The following is a 17,774-nucleotide window of genomic DNA, read 5'->3' as shown; positions in this document are numbered from 1 at the left end:
TTGAATTTTGCCCAGTTATCTTTCTAGCAATGACTGCCTTAAAAGGATTGATTTAATAGGTGTTAAACCCTTATTGTTGTGTTTACAGTACTGTGATAGGCATTTACAGATATAAACATAGATTAAGGCAGGGCCATGTCCTCAGGAACAAACCATATTATGAGCTATGTTACAAGGTATGATTTTCAGATAGCAGCAAGTTCAGGGTGGTGCTGGCATCTAGGCTAGGCCTTGTAGGATAGGTGAAATTTACACATGTGGAGAGGAGAAAAAAGAGTTGCCCAGGCTAGGAAAATTATATAAACAAAAGCATGGAGACAAGAGCGTTAGAATATGCTTGCGTAATCTAGTGGTGTTCAAACATAGCCAAAGGTGAGGGTTACTTGAAGAACTTAAAAAAAAAATAAGAAAGGACTAGGCACAGTGGTTCATGCCTGTAATTTTAGCACTTTGGGAGGCTGAGGCAGGCGGATTGCCTGAGCTCAGGAGTTCAAGACCAGCCTGGGCAACATGGTGAAACCCCATCTCTACTAAAATACAAAAAAAATTAGCTGGGTGTGGCGGCGTGCGCCTGTAGTCTCAGCTACTCAGGAGGCTGAGGCAGGAGAATTGCTTGAACCTAGGAGGCGGAGGTTGCGGTGAACCAAGTTCGTGCCACTGCACTCCAGCCTGGGCAACAGAGCAAGACTCCATCTCAAAAAGAAAAAAAAAAAAGAAGAAGAAGGAGGAAGGAAGGAAAGAGGAAAACTCCAACCTGAAAGTTCAGCCCACAGAAAGTCTAATTCAGTGGCACAAGATAAGACCTATACACCTAAGTTTTTCTAAAACCCCATGGGGATTTTGATGAACAGGCAGGGTTAAGAACCAGTGGTGCAGTATAGATGTGACTAGGATATAAAGGCTATGGAAGTTCTATGGGAGGTGATGCATTGATATACTGTGGGAGGTGGCATTGATAGAAAGATATGTTGGGGCCAAATGATAACTTGAGTAACATTGTTTCGGTATTGTCAGTTTTGTGTTTTGTTTTTTATTTCTATTATATCACAGCCATCCCTCCATTAGATATCAACCAGTATTACTTAAACAAAACTTGACCCATATGTGAATTCAAAGCAAAATATGTTAGATGAGATATAGAGGGAGAACCTCTCAAGAATATTTTTCCAATTTGATGTTGCCATATAATCACCTAAAGACTTAGAGGGGTCATTTTATTATCACTCATAATCTTGTCAGTTGACCGGACTCAGCTGGCAGTTCTGCTCTGTGTGACATTGTCTGGGACTGCAGTTATATCCAGCAGCCCTGGCACCATCTTCGTGTGTGTGTGCGTGTGTGTGTGTGTATACAGCTTGTGGGGTACAAGTGGTTTTGGGTTACGTGGCTGAATTGTATAGTGATGAAGTCTGAGATTTTAGTGCACCCATCACCCAAGTAGTGTACATTTTACCCAGTATGTAGTTTTTTCTCCTTCACCCCTTTCTCTACCCTCCCCGTTTCTGAGTCTCCAAAGTCCAAAATCCATTACACCACTCTGTATGCTATCATCTTCCAATTTGCCAATAATGCTGACCTGGGGATTGAGCTGTAATTGTTGCCATCACCTGTTTTCCATGCATTATTTTTTAAAGGCCTCTTAAGGGGGGGAAAAAAAACAGTTTCTAAGTTTAAAAAAATTTTTTTTGATCTTTGCTTTCTGAAACTCATGTTATTATGCCATCCTAGTTAGACATAGAGTTGGAGGTTGGGAACCCAGTTGGTGAAGATGATGTAATTTCCTGGCCCGTCAGTGATGAGTCCTATTTACTTATTGCTTCTATCACAGCATCCTTATATGATTTATAGCAATTCTTTCTGAACTACATCTTGTCATTAAACCACCAGGTTTACTGAGGAGTCTAAGCCCACAACCACCTTCGTCAGTAACACTCGGATCCGCTTGCCATTGCAGGTCGTCACACTGTGGTACAGAGCTCCCGAAGTCTTGCTCCAGTCCAGCTACGCCACCCCCGTGGATCTATGGAGTGTTGGCTGCATATTTGCAGAAATGTTTCGTAGAAAGTAAGAAATACATTTTGTTTCACTCTGCTTTCCTTGAAAAGAGACTGTGGATCTTTGTGAATTTAAGTGGCAGCATGGCATTTCTGTCATTAGGGGTCATGATGGCCAGATCCATCTGCCGCAGGCTACCACTTGCAAGCCTGTCCTGAAAGTTTGTCTTCTCAGTGCTTACAGTGTTGTTTTATATGACTGTAGCTTGCAGCTTCTGGAAACTCTGCCTGGGAAGGAACACCCCACTGTTCTTATAATTTACATTGTTTTATTGGTGATGATAGGACATGGTGAAAATAACACATATTTTGGCATTTTTTTAGTGAAGAAATATCCTCAAAGTGGACTTTATCCATAGGAGGAGAACCAAGACTGTTAAGTATATGAAAACTTTTTTAATGGAATTTTGATTGTGAGAATAGTTGAAAAAAAAACAGTATTTAGGCTGAAAAAGAATAAGCAATGGGGATGTCAGTGCAACTTCAGGGCACTTTAAATGCTGCCATGTACAGGAGAGATTAGACATATTCAGGCACTATAGAGGACAGAAACAAGACTAAGGGTACAGAAATTACAAACAGAAAGATTTTTGTTAAAAGGGGTAAAAATCTAATGATTAGACAGTTACCTGAAGAGTGGATTGGGGTTTGTGAAAATAGTGAGTTCTCATTGTGTGTCTAAGAAGAGGCTGGACCTCCACACACTGGTGATGTTTCAGCAGCATTTATAGAGTTGGTGCATAGGCTAGATGCCCTCCAACTTCCCTCTGAGAGAGCATGTGATTCGATTGTTTGATTTTCAGGTCACAAGAAATAGCCAAACAATATAATAAATATCTGCCAGGAAAATAATCCATACCTGGGAACTAAGTTCAGCCTAGTCTAAATTAAACAGAGAACCTAATCAAAATCTAATCTCTTTTTCTTTTCTATTTTTATTTCCATGGGGAAAAATGAGTTAGGTGAGTTAGGAAATAGTATATTCCCATTGTATCTTTAAAATGTAGCTCCATGGTAGCTCACAAGGAAAAGAACTAGTCAACCATTGCTTGCTTGTTGTTTGATTGGTTTTAACCAAACAAAGTTTTGTGCATGTAACAGATTTTTGGAACTATTGCTAGTACTCAGCAAATTCATCTGTGGCTCATAAGATGGGAGATCATGGCAAGGAGATCAGAGTAAACAGATGTTTAATGCAGCCGTACCATGTGCCAAGTATAGCGTCAAACCTCTTCCTTTATGCTACCTTTCTTAGTCCTACCAATAAGAGCAAACTGAGATGGAGTGGTACATTTATTTGTCTAACATTAGGCAGCTAAGAAGTAGCAAAGATATGAGTCCAAAGGAAGTCTTGCAAGTTCTGTTCCAGCATTGCTTTTTTCCCAAGGAGAGGAGGGAAAAAGTAATATTGAATTCAGCTGCAGTGTTTGCCAAACAGGCTCAATTAGTGATTTTGAAAGTGTGGTCCCTGGACTGGGAACCTCAGTATCACCAGGCACCTTGCTGGAAATGCAAATTCTCAAGCCCCACCCCATACCTATTGGTTCAGTAGTTCTTGGGCTGGGATCCAGCAACCTGCATTTTAACAAGGTCTCCGATCCTAATACAACCTCCAGGATAAGAACCCCTGGGTTGGATGACAGTATCACCAGGGATGGGCAGTCTTTAAAAGTCTGGCTCCCAGGCCTCTCCCTTGAGATTCTGATTCATTACTGGGCTGGGGCCAGGAATTCTTATTTTTATTTTTTTTTTATTTTTTATTTTTTATTTTTTTTGAGATGGAGCCTTGCTCTGTCGCCCAGGCTGGAGTGCAGTGGCCAGATCTCAGCTCACTGCAAGCTCCGCCTCCCAGGTTTACGCCATTCTCCTGCCTCAGCCTCCCGAGTAGCTGGGACTACAGGCGCCCGCCACCTCGCCCGGCTAGATTTTTTTTGTATTTTTTAGTAGAGACGGGGTTTCACCGTGTTAGCCAGGATGGTCTCGATCTCCTGACCTCGTGATCCGCCCGTCCTGGCCTCCCAAAGTGCTGGGATTACAGGCTTGAGCCACCGCGCCCGGCCTGGAATTCTTATTTTTAAAAATACCTTCAGCAATTATTTTCATCCAACAAGTGTGGAAGACATCGGGTTAAAGACTTATGGTTAGAACCAAGAATAATTTACTGTCAATAGAGCAGAGTAGGAGTTAAGACAGTCATTCTCCTTCATCCCAGGAATAACTCAGTACTGCCAAGAGTTGATTAGAGAAATGCTTATTGAAATTATCTTTATGTGTCTAGTATAGTCTCAACTGTAAAGACAGAGTCCTTCAACAATTACAGACTGGGAAACTAGTCATGATTGATGATAAAAGTCAATTTTTTTAAGGTGTTAAAAGAAAGATAAAACTTGAGATATGTAGAATGAAGTATTCACTACTAAGGAATTTGCTGTATGTTTAAGTATAGGCAATCTCCATTTGTGGAACAAATATTATTTTAAAGCATTAAAAGCATTTTCCACTGAAGTGATAAGTGGTCATTGGATTCCAAAGCCTAGTTTGCAGAATCCTCTATGACCTGGAACATATACAAAACACCCATTGTGCTAAATTCATCAAAATTTTTTCTTCTATGGGAAAATTCATTCTGTGTTCCAATCCAAGACTAGAGGGATACTTATCTCTCCATCTCAGCATTGGGACTGAGAAGTGGGACTCAAATATTGGAGGCTCAGGAGAGAGCTCCTTTGATGATAGTGGCAACAGTCTGCTTCAGTTTGCTGGAAAAGTGAGACATTGGGTAGAGATCCTTTGGCACTTCAGATGTGCACATAAGAAAGTACCCTTTCTCCAGAAGCCTTGCACAAAAATAGTAAGTTGAGAAATAATTACTTGAAGGAGGAAGCAGTATCAGAAACCAGGTCCATATGCCTTTAAGGCTGAAAGGAGAGTGAATCCAGGCCAATCATACCATCCCTCCTAGGGTTGGTATTTCCTATGATACCCCCCAATTATCCATGTGTCATGCTTCTTACTTATGCCAGATGAGTTCTGGGGTCCATCACCAGCTTGACCTGGTTCTGACTTGACTCCTGATTCAGTATTGACCCAGTTGAGACTTCCCAAGCCATGGGCTCTTAAAGCAGACTCATTCATTGCTTTAGGCTAATCCTAAATCAGGGAATCCTAGCATTTTTAATTTTTTGTAGAGATGGGAGTCTCACTATGCTGCCTTGGTTGGTCTTGAACTTCTAAACTCTGGGTACCCACTTGATGCTAAGGTGGTAATTACCAAATTTTGTCCTTTCTTTATCACCTTAATTTTTTTTGCCATATTCTTATGAGACTGGTACTATTATTTACTTAGGTTTTTTTTACTACTCTCTTATCAGTTTACTTTTTTATTTAGCCTCATCCTAAACAAAAGTACAGTCATGTGTTGCTTAACGACAGGGTGATGTTCTGAGAAATTCATTGTTAGGCAGTTTTGTTATTTTGCGAACATTGTAGGGTGTACTTACACAAACCTAGATGATATAGCCTACTACACACCTAGGTTATATGGTATAGCTTATTGATCTTAGGCTGCCAATCTGTATGACATATTATTGTACGGACTGCCGTAGGCAGTTGTAACACAATGGTAAGTATTTGTGTATCTAAACATAGAAAAGATACAGCAGAAATATGGTATAAAAGATAAAAAATGATATACCTATATAGAATGCTTATCATGAATAAGGCTTGCAGGACTGGAAGTTGCTCTGAGTGAGTCAGTGAGTAAGTGGTGAGTGAATTGAAGGCCTAGGACATTACTGTACACTACTGTAGACTTTATAAACACTGTACACTTAGGCTACACTAAATTTATCTAAAAATATTTTTCTTTCTTCAATAATAACTTAACCTTGGCTTACTGTAACATTTTTACTTTATAAACTTTTTAAATTTTTTGGCCGGGTGCAGTAGCTCATGCCTGTAATCCCAGCACTTTGGGAGGCTGAAGCAGATGGATTGCGTGAGCTCAGGAGTTCGAGACCAGCCTGGGTAACATGGCGAAACCCTGTCTTTACAAAAAAGACAAAAATTAACTGGACGTGGTGGTGCGTGCCTGTAGTTCCAGTTACTTGGAAGACTGAGTTGGGAGGATCGCTTGAGCCCGAAAGAAGCAGAGGTTGCAGTGAGCCAAAATCACACCACTGCACTCCAGCCTGGGCAACAGAAGGAGACCCTGTCTCAAAAAAAAAAAAAAAAAAAATTAAAATTTTTAACTTTTTGATTCTTTTGTAATAACACACATCTTAAAACACAAGCAAGCCAGATGCAATGGCTCACTGTAACCCAACACTTTGGGAAATCAAGGCAGGAGGATCACTTGAGTTTAGAAGTTCAAGACCAACCAGTGCAGCATAGTGAGACCCCCATCTCTACAAAAAAAATAAATAATTAGCTGAGCATGGTAGTATACATCTGTAGTACTAACTACTCAGGAGGCTGAGTTGGGAGGACCACTGGAGCCCAGGAGTTCAAGATTACGGTGAGCTAGGATCATGCCACTACACCCTAGCCTACATAACCCTGTGTCTAAAAAAATAAATAAACAAAAAATAAAGAAACACAAACACATTATACATCTATACAAAATATTTTCTTTATATCATTCTATGAGCTTTTTTATTTTTAAATTTTTTATTTTTTTACTTTTTAAACTCTTTTGTTAAAAACTGAGAAACATACAGATTAGCCCAGACCTACACAGAATCAGGATGGTCAATATCACTATCTTGCCCCTCCACTTCTTGTCCCACTGGGAGGTCTTCAGGGGCAATAACATGCATGGAACTGTCATCCCCTATGATAACAATGCCTTCTTCTAGGATACCTCATGAAGGGCCTGGCTGAGGCTGTTGTACAGTTAACTCTCTTTTTATAAGTAGTAGTACACTCTAAAATAATGATAAAAGTATAATATAGTAAATACATAAACCAGTAACATAGTCTTGTATTAGCAAACATTATGTACTGTTTATAAGTATATGTGCTATACTTTAATATGACTGGCAGCGCAATAGGTTTGTTTATACCAGCATCACCACAAACATGTGAGGTGAGTAATGCGCTGCACTACAATAACGTTAAGATGGCTATGATGTCACTAGGAGATAGGAATCATTCAGCTTCATTATAATCTTTTAGGACCACCCTCACATATGTGGTTCATTCATTGTTGACCAAAACGTTATTATGAGGGTCATGGCTGTATAGAAAAATCAGAGATTTGACCAGTTATTTATTTGTCTGATACACATTAGAATAAATATATAACCATTAAAATTATTAAGGAAGTTCATGCATGTTTATCCCCTAAATCATCTCACATGTCACCAGCAGTAATATGTCACATGTTGGAAACCCTATAACAAGTGTTCCATTCAGTCTACAAATAACTTATGGAGTGACTACTGTATGCCAGGCCCACTTCTCGAGGGGTGACTTATATCCTAGTAGAGAAAAGATTCACTATCTGCACAATTAGTTAATTAACCAGAGCTGGGATAAATGTTGTGAAGAAGTATAGAATACTGTGAGTGGGTATAATGACAAGTCTGTTTTTGAAGAGGAAAGATTTCTCAGTGGAAGGCCAGAAGTCGGGATTAACCTTCTTTAGAGGTCACACCCTAGTTGTTTATTTAAAATCTTTGAGGAATAATCATGTATGCGTCAGCCAGGCTCACCATCCTCCATAACCTCCTCCATAAGAAAACAAGCAAAGGGAGTTACCGTTTGTCATGTGACAGGCCCTTGCCTTGGCAGTTGGGGGTTGGGGGCACCTTCGGGTGCATTATCTGCTTAAACCCCTATTCTGAAGACTTTTCTCCAGAGCTTACAGATAATGAACTATAAGCCTTCCACAAGGAGGGTGAATAACTTGCCCGTGGGCATACAACAATTAAATGACAGAGCCAAAACCTCATGTCTGCCTGACTCCATCGCCTTTGATTTTTCTACTCTGCTGGGTTTCTGCCATTGCTGTTGTTTGACCTACTGGCCATATTTTTTTCTGGAATGTTTTGTGTATTACTATGATAGAGCAACAATGATATTTTAGAGTGGTCAAGAAGCAAATCACACATTTATTTAATAGCTTTGATTTAGAATCTCTACTGTATTAGAAAGGTTGGCCAATTCTCTGTCATATTATTAAGAGGTGCATGTCTTTTATTCAAAAATGAAATACCTAGGAAATATAAACTCAGTAAAGAGAGTCATAGGGCAAATGGTCGACAAAGAGCCAGAGAGTTTAAATATCATCTGTCACTGTTACCTGGGTTTAGTAACTGCCCACACTGGCCCACAGAAGCATTCTACAAAATGGGTAAGAGCTACATTTTTTATCTTTCTCCTTTAATTCTTCGTCTATAGTAACTCATCCTTACTCCACATTGAATTGTATTTTAATACTTAAAAAAAAATTGTTATAAATTTGGTTAGTGGCCAACTAGTCAGCTTAAAGGATGAGATTGGATGGATGGGATGGATGGATGTATGGATGATCGGATGATTGTGATAGATTTATTTTTAACTCTACAGCAAAATAAATTCACAATGTTCACTCCCCAGGTGTCTATTGGTTGCCTTGTGATCCTAGTTAGAACTATTGTCTGTAGTTTGAAAGTTACGGGGTTTTCCAGATTACAGCAAAGTCACATAAAATGCACATTTAGAAAATAAAACATGCGGCCAGGCTCAGTGGCTCACGCCTGTAATCCCAGCACTTTGGGAGGCCGAGGCGGGTGGATCACGAGGTCAGGAGATCGAGACCATCCTGGCTAACACAGTGAAATCCTGTCTCTATTAAAAATACAAAAAATTAGCTGAGCGTGGTGGCATGCGCCTGTAGTCCCACCTACTCGGGAGGTTGAGGCAGGAGAATCGCTTGAACTGGGGAGGTGAAGGTTGCAGTGAGCTGAGATCGTGCCACTGCACTCCAGCCTGGATGAAAGAGTAAGACTCAGTCTCAAAAAAAAAAAGAAAGAAAGAAAAAAGAAAATAAAACATGATTCTTTGAATACAAAGATTGTGGCAAGCAGATAGTAATTCTTAGAAGTTCTGAGTTGCCAGCTCTGCCAATCCCTAGCTAAGAAATGCCAAATGCCACCAGGAAGAATATGACAAATAGAGTTACTGTTAGAAGGAGACAAACAAGGCTTCATGATTGGTCATATATTGCCTCTTGTCTGGTGGCCTCTCTAGGGTTGTCGTCATTGATTTCTGTGAATTAAACACCAGTAGCTGAGAAACTGACAGTGAAACTGTCCTTTGTGGGTCAGTGGTCAGTGAGCAAATGTCTTTGAAATGTCACTAACTGCTTTGCCAATTTTCCCATTGGTTACTGTGTTGGTGCCTCCCCATAGTTGAGCACCCCCCCAGTGACATCCAGGAAATGAGATCCTTCACAAGCTGAACTGAACACCAAGGCACCAGAAGGCACGCCCTAGCCTGTGAGAAGAAACCCATCATTTCAGGTTAGGTCAAAATACGTGCATGGAAACCAGGGCACTCTAGACTTTCAGATTCTTACCTCTTGTTGGACATTTTCCTAGACTCTCTTTTTTTTTTTTTTTTTTTCTTTCTTCCTTTAAAGAACCAGCCAAATGGGAAGATCTCTTTAAAAAGCATTTTTATGAGTAAGGAAATATCCAAGATGGTACCCAGGAAAAGGTCCAATTTTGGTTGAGTAATGCAAACAAGGTGGTTCTAAGTAAGAGCAAATTAATACTTTTGTGATGTTATTAATATTGATTTTTTTAATTCTTTTTTTTTTTTTTTGGAGACAGAGTCTCGCTCTCTCTTGCCCAGGCTGGAGTGCAGTGGCACAATCTCAGCTCACTGCAACCTCCACCTCCTGGGTTCAAGCAATTCTCTTGCCTCAGCCTCCTGAGTAGCTGGGACTACAGGCACATGCCACCACGCCTGGCTAATTTTTTGTATTTTAATAGAGACAAGGTTTCACTGTTGTTTCCCAGGCTGGTCTCAAGCTCCTGAGCTCAGGCAGTCTGCCTGCCTTGGCCTCCCAAAAGTACTAGGATTACAGGCATGAGCCAGCGTGCCTGGCCTGATTTTTAAAATTCGTAATGTGTATTTTAACATGAATTTGAAAAATATACTTGTTTTCATGGCATGTATTGAGAAGCCACCACCAGACCTGGTGTTTTCCTGTGAGGGCATCTCTTGGTCCTCCACCTTCCCACTCCAGGGCCCCTCCGTTCTCACATCCTAGGTCTGCCTGTTCTGTGGTCTTTACCACAAACCAGATTTTATTGGCTTAGTCTTCTTCTAACCATTCTATCACATATCGTATACCACTCTACCATTCTTCCCTCTTACTTCCCAAGCCATTGCTTTGTTCTTACTGACAACTACTGGTTTATTACTTCCTCCCGTGTTCCCATCCCTGTTCTTAGCAGCCAATACCTCCCCTCTCTGTCTACTTCTGTTACTCCTTTCAAATCTGACTTTCGGAATCCTCGTCGCATAGGCAGAAGTTCCTCTCTTCCCCAAATTTTTACTCACAATCTTCTTCAAGGTAACTAAAACCAGGCCTTTTTCTGTAGGTGCTCTATCCCTTCAAGAAGGGAATTGCAGTGTTTTTAGCTCTCTGCTTCTTGGGGGCACAATTCTGCCAAAGCCTCTCAACTTCTCTTTGCAATCCTCTTACACTCCTGACTCCCCAGTCCTAATGGCATGACCTGGAGATTTTCAGGACCCATGGTTTTTAAGCAAAGAGTAGCTACAGAGTTAGAGTAAATGTTACTGATGGAAGTGTTTTGCACATACATGGAGACAGAGCAGTTTGAGGATCTTGATTGACTCAGCAGCTGCATCACTCATCTTGCACTCTCCCTGTACCCCAGCCTATACGCAAGCATTTAGTGACCCTTGTAAGAATTAATGTTTTCTTCTCCCTTCTCACAACACTGTACATTAGGGACTTCATCATCTAAATGTTCCACCACTGAAAAGTAAACTCTACTTAGAGACAGAAATAAGAGCAACTAGAGCACACATGCTCATTGAGCACTTGCATCTAGGCTTTTGGTGGGCATGTTTCCTCCCCTCCAGCTCCCCTCCTTTGGTCTGAGACCCACTTCCATGCTAGGATTCCCTTCTCTTCCCACCCCCACAATCCTTAAGCCCCAACCGACTTCCACCCTCCCAACTCAACATTCAGCCCCTTCTCCAGTTAATTAAGATGCGTGAAGCCCTCAAAGTGAGCTCCTTTTCTCTTCCAGTTCAAAAATCTCTCTTTATCTTCACCTTCTCCTTCCTTCCCTCCAGTTTCTGAGAAGGATGCATTCTCCCTGCTTACAAGGCAGATCTTCCTCAACCCTTGCTCTTGTTCCTACCCTACTTTTAGGTTCTCACTTCATCCATCATCCCTTTCTGACTTGCCTCGTAAGGGTCAAATCATGCCCTTGTCTCTCCATTCTGGAAAGGATTCTCATTCCCCTTTGTATTCCTCCAGTCTTTCTCCTTCCCTTCATGCCCAAACTGCTTGAAAGAATGGTGTCTCTACATATAGCCTCCACTTCTTCTTCACTTGCTCATTTTTTCATCCCTTCAAATCATAAAAATAATAGATGACATTTATTACACACTTACTGTGAGCCAAGCTCTGTACAGTTGACCCTTGAAAAACAGGTTTGAACTGCACAGGTCCGCTTATGTACCGATTATTTTCAGTAAAAGTTACACCAAGTGTGCTTGCCTCTCTTATCTCCCTTTCTACCACCTCCACCTCTTCCACCTCTGCCACCAGCGAGACAGCAAGACCAACCCCTCTTCTTCCCCTTTACCCTCAGCCTATTTAATGTGAAGATGAGGAAGATGAAGACCCTTATAATGGTCCACTTCCACTTAATGAATAGTAAATATATTTTCTCATTCTCATGATTTTCTTAATAACATTTCTTTTCTCTGGCTTACTTTATTATAAGAATACAGGGCATAATACATACAACATACCAAATGTGTGTTAATCAGCTGTTTGCTATTGGTAAGGTTTCCAGTCAATAGTAGACTATTAGTAGTTAAGTCTTAGGGGAGTCAAAAGTTATACATGGACTTTTGACTGCACAGGGGATCAGCACCCTTAATCCCCATGTTTTTTGAGGGTCAGCTATATTTGGTGCTTTAAAATACACCATTTCATTTTAATCTCAGAATAACTTTATAAGGAGTACTGTTGTCATCCCCATTTTACAGGTAAGAAAACTGAGACCCAAGAAGAGGCTTTGAACCAGGGTTATTTGACTTCAGAGTCCTCCTGACACTTGCTGTATTAGAGGTTTATGGTGACCTCCTCATCATTGCATCCAGGGGCCTCCTCTCCATTCTTATCTCACATGATGTCTGCAGCATTTGAATCTTGTGGCCACTTACTCTATGAAAGCCTCCCTGTCCTCACTGTTTGTGAAAAGAACACTGCTGGGTGCCTCTGCACATATCTCCTTTCCTGGCTCTTCATCTCCCTTCTCCCAAACCTAGGTGTTTACAAAGAGTTCTATCTAGATAAGATGCAGATGACCCTCAGATGGGCTCCAGGGCCAAATCGCAGTTTCTTAATGGACTGACTCTTCCACCAACCACCTCACAGATACCCTTTCTTCACTGAACCCATCAAACCAGCTTCTCTACCTTCCCTTTTTCCTTTAATGTAACCCTCATCCCACAGCCCCCCAGCTGGGTTCTCAGAGTCACCCTGGAATCATCTTCATCCTTCTGTATCCAAGTCCTGTGGATTCTGTTTCCATGGGGCCCCTCCAATCTGGCCCATTTCCATCATGACCTGCATCTCACTAATTGAGGCTGCCTTTAACAGTCACCCAGTAACCTGTCAATATGTCTCCATGTTTCCTGCCCCTTTGTGTATTTATGATAAATTAATATTCTTATTATCACCCTTTTCAAAACCTTGCTAAGACTGGTGTAGGATCCTTGGCTCTCAAGACCTTTTGAAAGAAGGCTTCAACTCTATTCTGGCCGTAGCATATATTATTCTCCAAGATGTAACTATTAGTGAAAGAAACCTACCTTTTGGCCCCAAAACATGCCTCAAGGTTTTTCTCCTTAGAACCCTTGCTCTTCTCTTGTCCTGGGTGCCCAGCTGCCTCTGTCATCTTTCTTTTTTTTTTTTTTTTTTTTTTTTTTTTATTATACTTTAAGTTCTAGGGTACATGTGCATAACGTGCAGGTTTGTTACATATGTATACTTGTGCCATGTTGGTGTGCTGCACCCATCAACCCGTCAGCACCCATCAAGTCATCATTTATATCATAAATCAACTCCCCAATGCAATCCCTCCCCCCTCCCCCCTCCCCATGATAGGCCCCAGTGTGTGATGTTCCCCTTCCCGAGTCCAAGTTTCATCATTGTTCAGTTCCCACCTATGAGTGAGAACATGCGGTGTTTGGTTTTCTCTTCTTGTGATAGTTTGCTAAGAATGATGGTTTCCAGCTGTATCCATGTCCCTACAAAGGACGCAAACTCATCCTTTTTTATGGCTCCATAGTATTCCATGGTGTATATGTGCCACATTTTCTTAATCCATTCTGTCACAGATGGACATTTGGGTTGATTCCAAGTCTTTGCTATTGTGAATAGTGCCGCAATAAACATACGTGTGCATGTGTCTTGTCATCTTTCAAAGGTAAATCTAGAAGCTGCTTCTTTAACAAAGAGGCCTGAAGCACTGTGTCCCACCCCGAAGGCAAACCATCAACCTCTGGAGCTTAGCGTCTTTACCTGTAAAATGGAGAGGCTGGAATATCACATCCATGGAATTCAAACTGTGCTTCAGAGTTCTTAGATCCCCCTCCTATGCATAGTCCAGAGAGTTCTCAGCCCTTCTTGTTCCCACATTCACCTTTAATCAGAGTATCTTGCTTTCATCTTTTTTCTCTGTTGGGCTTCCGAGATTTAAAAGGGCTGTAAAACACTGGAATGGATGATGCCCAAGATTCACTGCAACTCTGGTATTCTTTGCTTCCAGAGAAAACCATATCTTGGTCATTTCTGAAACTCTTACTATGTCTAATATGGCTAATGTTAATATGGAAGTATAAAACGTGAATATTGTCTTTCCTGTACTCCCCTCCAAACTCCCAAAGATATCCCCCTGGATATACTTCCACTTCTTCCTTATTATGAATTCAAAAGTGTGTGTGTATGTGTGTGTGTGTGTATCTGTGTCTGTGTGTGTGTGTGTGTCATGCCTACTTCTCTACCCTGCTGTTCCTTTTTCTGAACATTTGCATTGCCATGTGGAATATCTATAAAAGTGTAAACCAGCTCATCTGGGAGAAATGTAATATGAGCCACAAATGTATTTTTGAGTTTTCTGGTAGCCACATTTTAAGAGATAAAAAGAAACAAGTTGAATTACTTTTAATAATATATTTTATTTACCACGGTACATCCAAAATATTATCATTTCAACATGTAATGATTATAAATATATGGATGAATGAGATATTTTTGCATTCTTTCTTTTTACTAAACTGTTCAAACTCCAATGTGTGTTTTACACTTATAGCACATCTCAGTTCAGACTTTTTTTTTTCAGACAGTTCAAGTGCTCAGTAGCCACATGTACTGATTGGACAATGCAGGTCTAAGTCATCAAATAAAAGGATAAATTAAAGAAGAAACAGAGACGACTTGCCATTTATTGGGAAGAGGGGAGAAAATAAGTCAGTGCCCTTCTCATTGAAGTCTCATTCTTCTGTGTCCCACATTGTCTTCTTTTCTGGTTTGTGTAGGGGCTATAGACGTTGGAGCCCTTGCATGTCAAACCAGCCAAGCTGAGATTGATGCAGCTGCCTGGCCTTCCTCTGACTTAATGGTGCTTGAGCTCCAACTTGCAAGTACAAAGTGTTTTTCGACACTGGTGGATCATCCCTAATATGTCCTTACTTTAAAAAATGCTTGCACCTGGGGAGCCTCATTATCTCTGTGATCTTTCACTCCACATGCCACTTAAAGAAACAAAAATTGCTGTAGAAAGGATCAAAGTAGGAGATTTCCGTGCCTGTTAGTTTTATTTAATTGAAAAAAAAATTAAACGAAAAAGGAAAATAACATAGTCTGGTTGTAAAAACACCTAATGTTAATACAGAAGTATAAAATGTGAACATTGTCTTTCCTGCATTCCCCTCCAAAACTCCCAAAGACATTCCCCTCGATATACTTCCAGATCTTCCTTGTTACAAATTCAAGAGAGAGAGAGAGCATTTATAAATGCATAAAATACATAGGTACACATGTACATCTGTAAATTTCTCTCACAGAAATGGACTTACCCAATACTCTTCTGTACATTGCTTATTCGCTTTATTTTATTGTAATATGTCAGTACCTAGAGATTTAACTCATTTTTAAACAGATTAATAACTGTCAGTTCATTTATTTCATACTTTAATTTCCTCTTGATAGACATTTAGGGTGTTTTTTTTGTCAAAAAAAGACAAACAATAATTACTGCAAACAGTGTTGTAGTAAAATCTTTGTGCTTATTTTATGGAGCATTCATCCAGGTATTTCTGTACAGTAAATTCCAGAAGTGAAATTACAGGGTCAAATGACATGCAGATTTTTTAAATTCTGCTAGCTAAACCAAATTGCCCTGCAAAAAGGTTCAACTAAACTCTGTTTTTAGCTTGAGGTGGGAGGTAGGATTGAGATTCTCAAAGATGAAGAAAGGTTGTCAAGAGTAAAGCAAGACAAGAACTCTTATGTAAGCCTTACTACCTCTTCTACCACTACATTAAAATAACATCAAGTGGAGGTTGGACATGGTACCTTACATCTGTAATCCTAGCACTTTGGATTCTCCAAAACAGGAGAATCACTTGAGCTCAGGAGTTCGAGACCAGTCTGGGCAACATGGTGAGACCCTGTCTCTATGAAAAATTTTTAAAACAAAGATCAGCTGGGCATAGTGATGTGCTTCTGTACTCCCAACTACTCAGAGGCTGAGGCAGGAGGATCACTTGAGCCTGGGAGATGGAGTCTGCAGTGAGCTATGATTGCACGACTATACTCCAGGCTGGGCAACAGAATGAGACTGTGTCAAAAATAAGTGGAAAACATAAGTGAATATGGTAATTTTATAAAACTTTTGTTAAGCTTGATTTGATGCATAAGAGACGTCTTTCAACTGTAAAATTCACTGTGGGTTTCCTTTTTATCAGTTGGGTAGCGATAGGGAAGGAATCAACCTCATTTTGTCAGTTAAAAAAAAAATTATCTCTGATCACGTCCCAAGCAGTTTTTCAGACCAGTTTTTTTCCAGTGCATGGGCAGTTCAAAGAGTATTCTACAGAATTTCATAAGTGCCTAGGCTTGAAGAATAATGTATGTTGAGCTCTGATATTCCTTCCAGGCAGAATTTGGGTCCTTCATGTCATTTTTCCTTCTTAGTCACCAGCGCTCATGCATTATTACTTTGGATGCCTTCTAGGTCTACTCCTTGGAATAACTCTAGAAGCTTTTCCATCAGCCACTTACAATAGGAAAATAATCAAACTAGTAGTTCCAAGTCTACCTGGTCATAAAGTCTCAGGTCTACATGGTCACATCTTTCAACCACTGAGTCAGATGAAAATATCAGCTTGAGGCAAGAAGCCACCCACTTTTGATTATAAAACACAGAGACAGTCGCTATTTTATACATTGAAAGCTGATTCTTTTTTTTTTAAGAGAAAAACACACAAATTTATTTAATATGTTTTATGTGACATGAGGGCCTTCAGAAATGAAGACCCAAAGAAACAGAGACAACTGTGCATTTTTATGGACAGTCATGCAGAAGTATGACCAGAAGACCAAGGGCATGATCTAATGGTTATAAACTGGAGGAAACCTGGCAAGGCCTGCTTGTTCAGAAACATTCTGTGTCCCCAGGTCTTCAGAGATAAGAATGCTCCTTTCCTTCAGGTGTAGGATGGGCACCTCTGGAATGAAAGTTTTATGACCAACTCTAAAGGAAAGTTAGAGAATCCTTTTGTGTCCTGGATGGAAAGTCAGTTCTTACCAGTCTAATCTTTAGTCAGTGGCAAATTTACCATCTCATTCTCATGAGCAGGAGGTACTTCATAGTCCTACAAAATAAAAAGAACCACACCTGCACAAAATTATTCTAGCTGGGGCTTGGACCTCCAATCTGGGTTGAGTCTGGCCTTGGTAACTCCTTTAAAGCGTGGTGTAACATTTACATTTGTTTTATAGTGTTTATGCACATTTACTAGACAATAATAAATATAGTAAATAATTTCAGGTAAATGTAAATTGCTGGGATTTTATTGTATGCCTACATAATTGCTCACCAAACACAACCAAGGTGCTAAATTACAAAAAATAGTAAGATGTATCAAAAGATTCTACTAGATCTTATACTGAAATGATAGGTGGTAGTGACAATCCAGGTAACTCCATATGGGCCCTTGCTGTGGGGTGGTCTGTGGCTGTCTGATCCCCTTGCTCTATTGTTTTGTACTGAGGGTCTACCTCCTATCTGGTGTTCCTGTGGTGGCTGAAGGAGTTGGTGTCTGATAAGACCTAGCACTTGGTTTAACATTTGGTTTGCATATATTCCTATAGAAATAAAAGATATTACCTAGCTTCTTTTATTCCCTCCATTTATCTTCTTTCTCTTCTTCCCTCCCTCCACACTCCTCTTC

At 40.3% G+C, this 17,774-nt stretch overlaps 1 protein-coding gene across 5 annotated transcripts in view; it reads left to right on the top strand.

The window, feature by feature from the left end:
- The window catches only part of CDK6 (cyclin dependent kinase 6), a 241,400-nt gene that overhangs the window by 163,929 nt on the left and 59,697 nt on the right, over positions 1-17,774 (top strand). For all 5 annotated transcript variants that reach the window (XM_033194393.1, XM_033194398.1, XM_033194395.1 and 2 more), the window contains one exon: positions 1,955-2,064. In XM_033194393.1, the coding sequence (XP_033050284.1) occupies positions 1,955-2,064 (110 nt within the window). The remainder of the gene's footprint in view (positions 1-1,954; positions 2,065-17,774) is intronic.

This window comes from Trachypithecus francoisi, unplaced genomic scaffold, assembly GCF_009764315.1.
Source record: "Trachypithecus francoisi isolate TF-2019V2 unplaced genomic scaffold, Tfra_2.0 Lachesis_group4, whole genome shotgun sequence".
In the NCBI taxonomy this organism is placed as follows: domain Eukaryota; kingdom Metazoa; phylum Chordata; class Mammalia; order Primates; family Cercopithecidae; genus Trachypithecus; species Trachypithecus francoisi.
The sequence above is the reverse complement of the archived record's forward strand: the minus strand, read 5'-3'. Positions and strand labels throughout refer to the sequence as shown.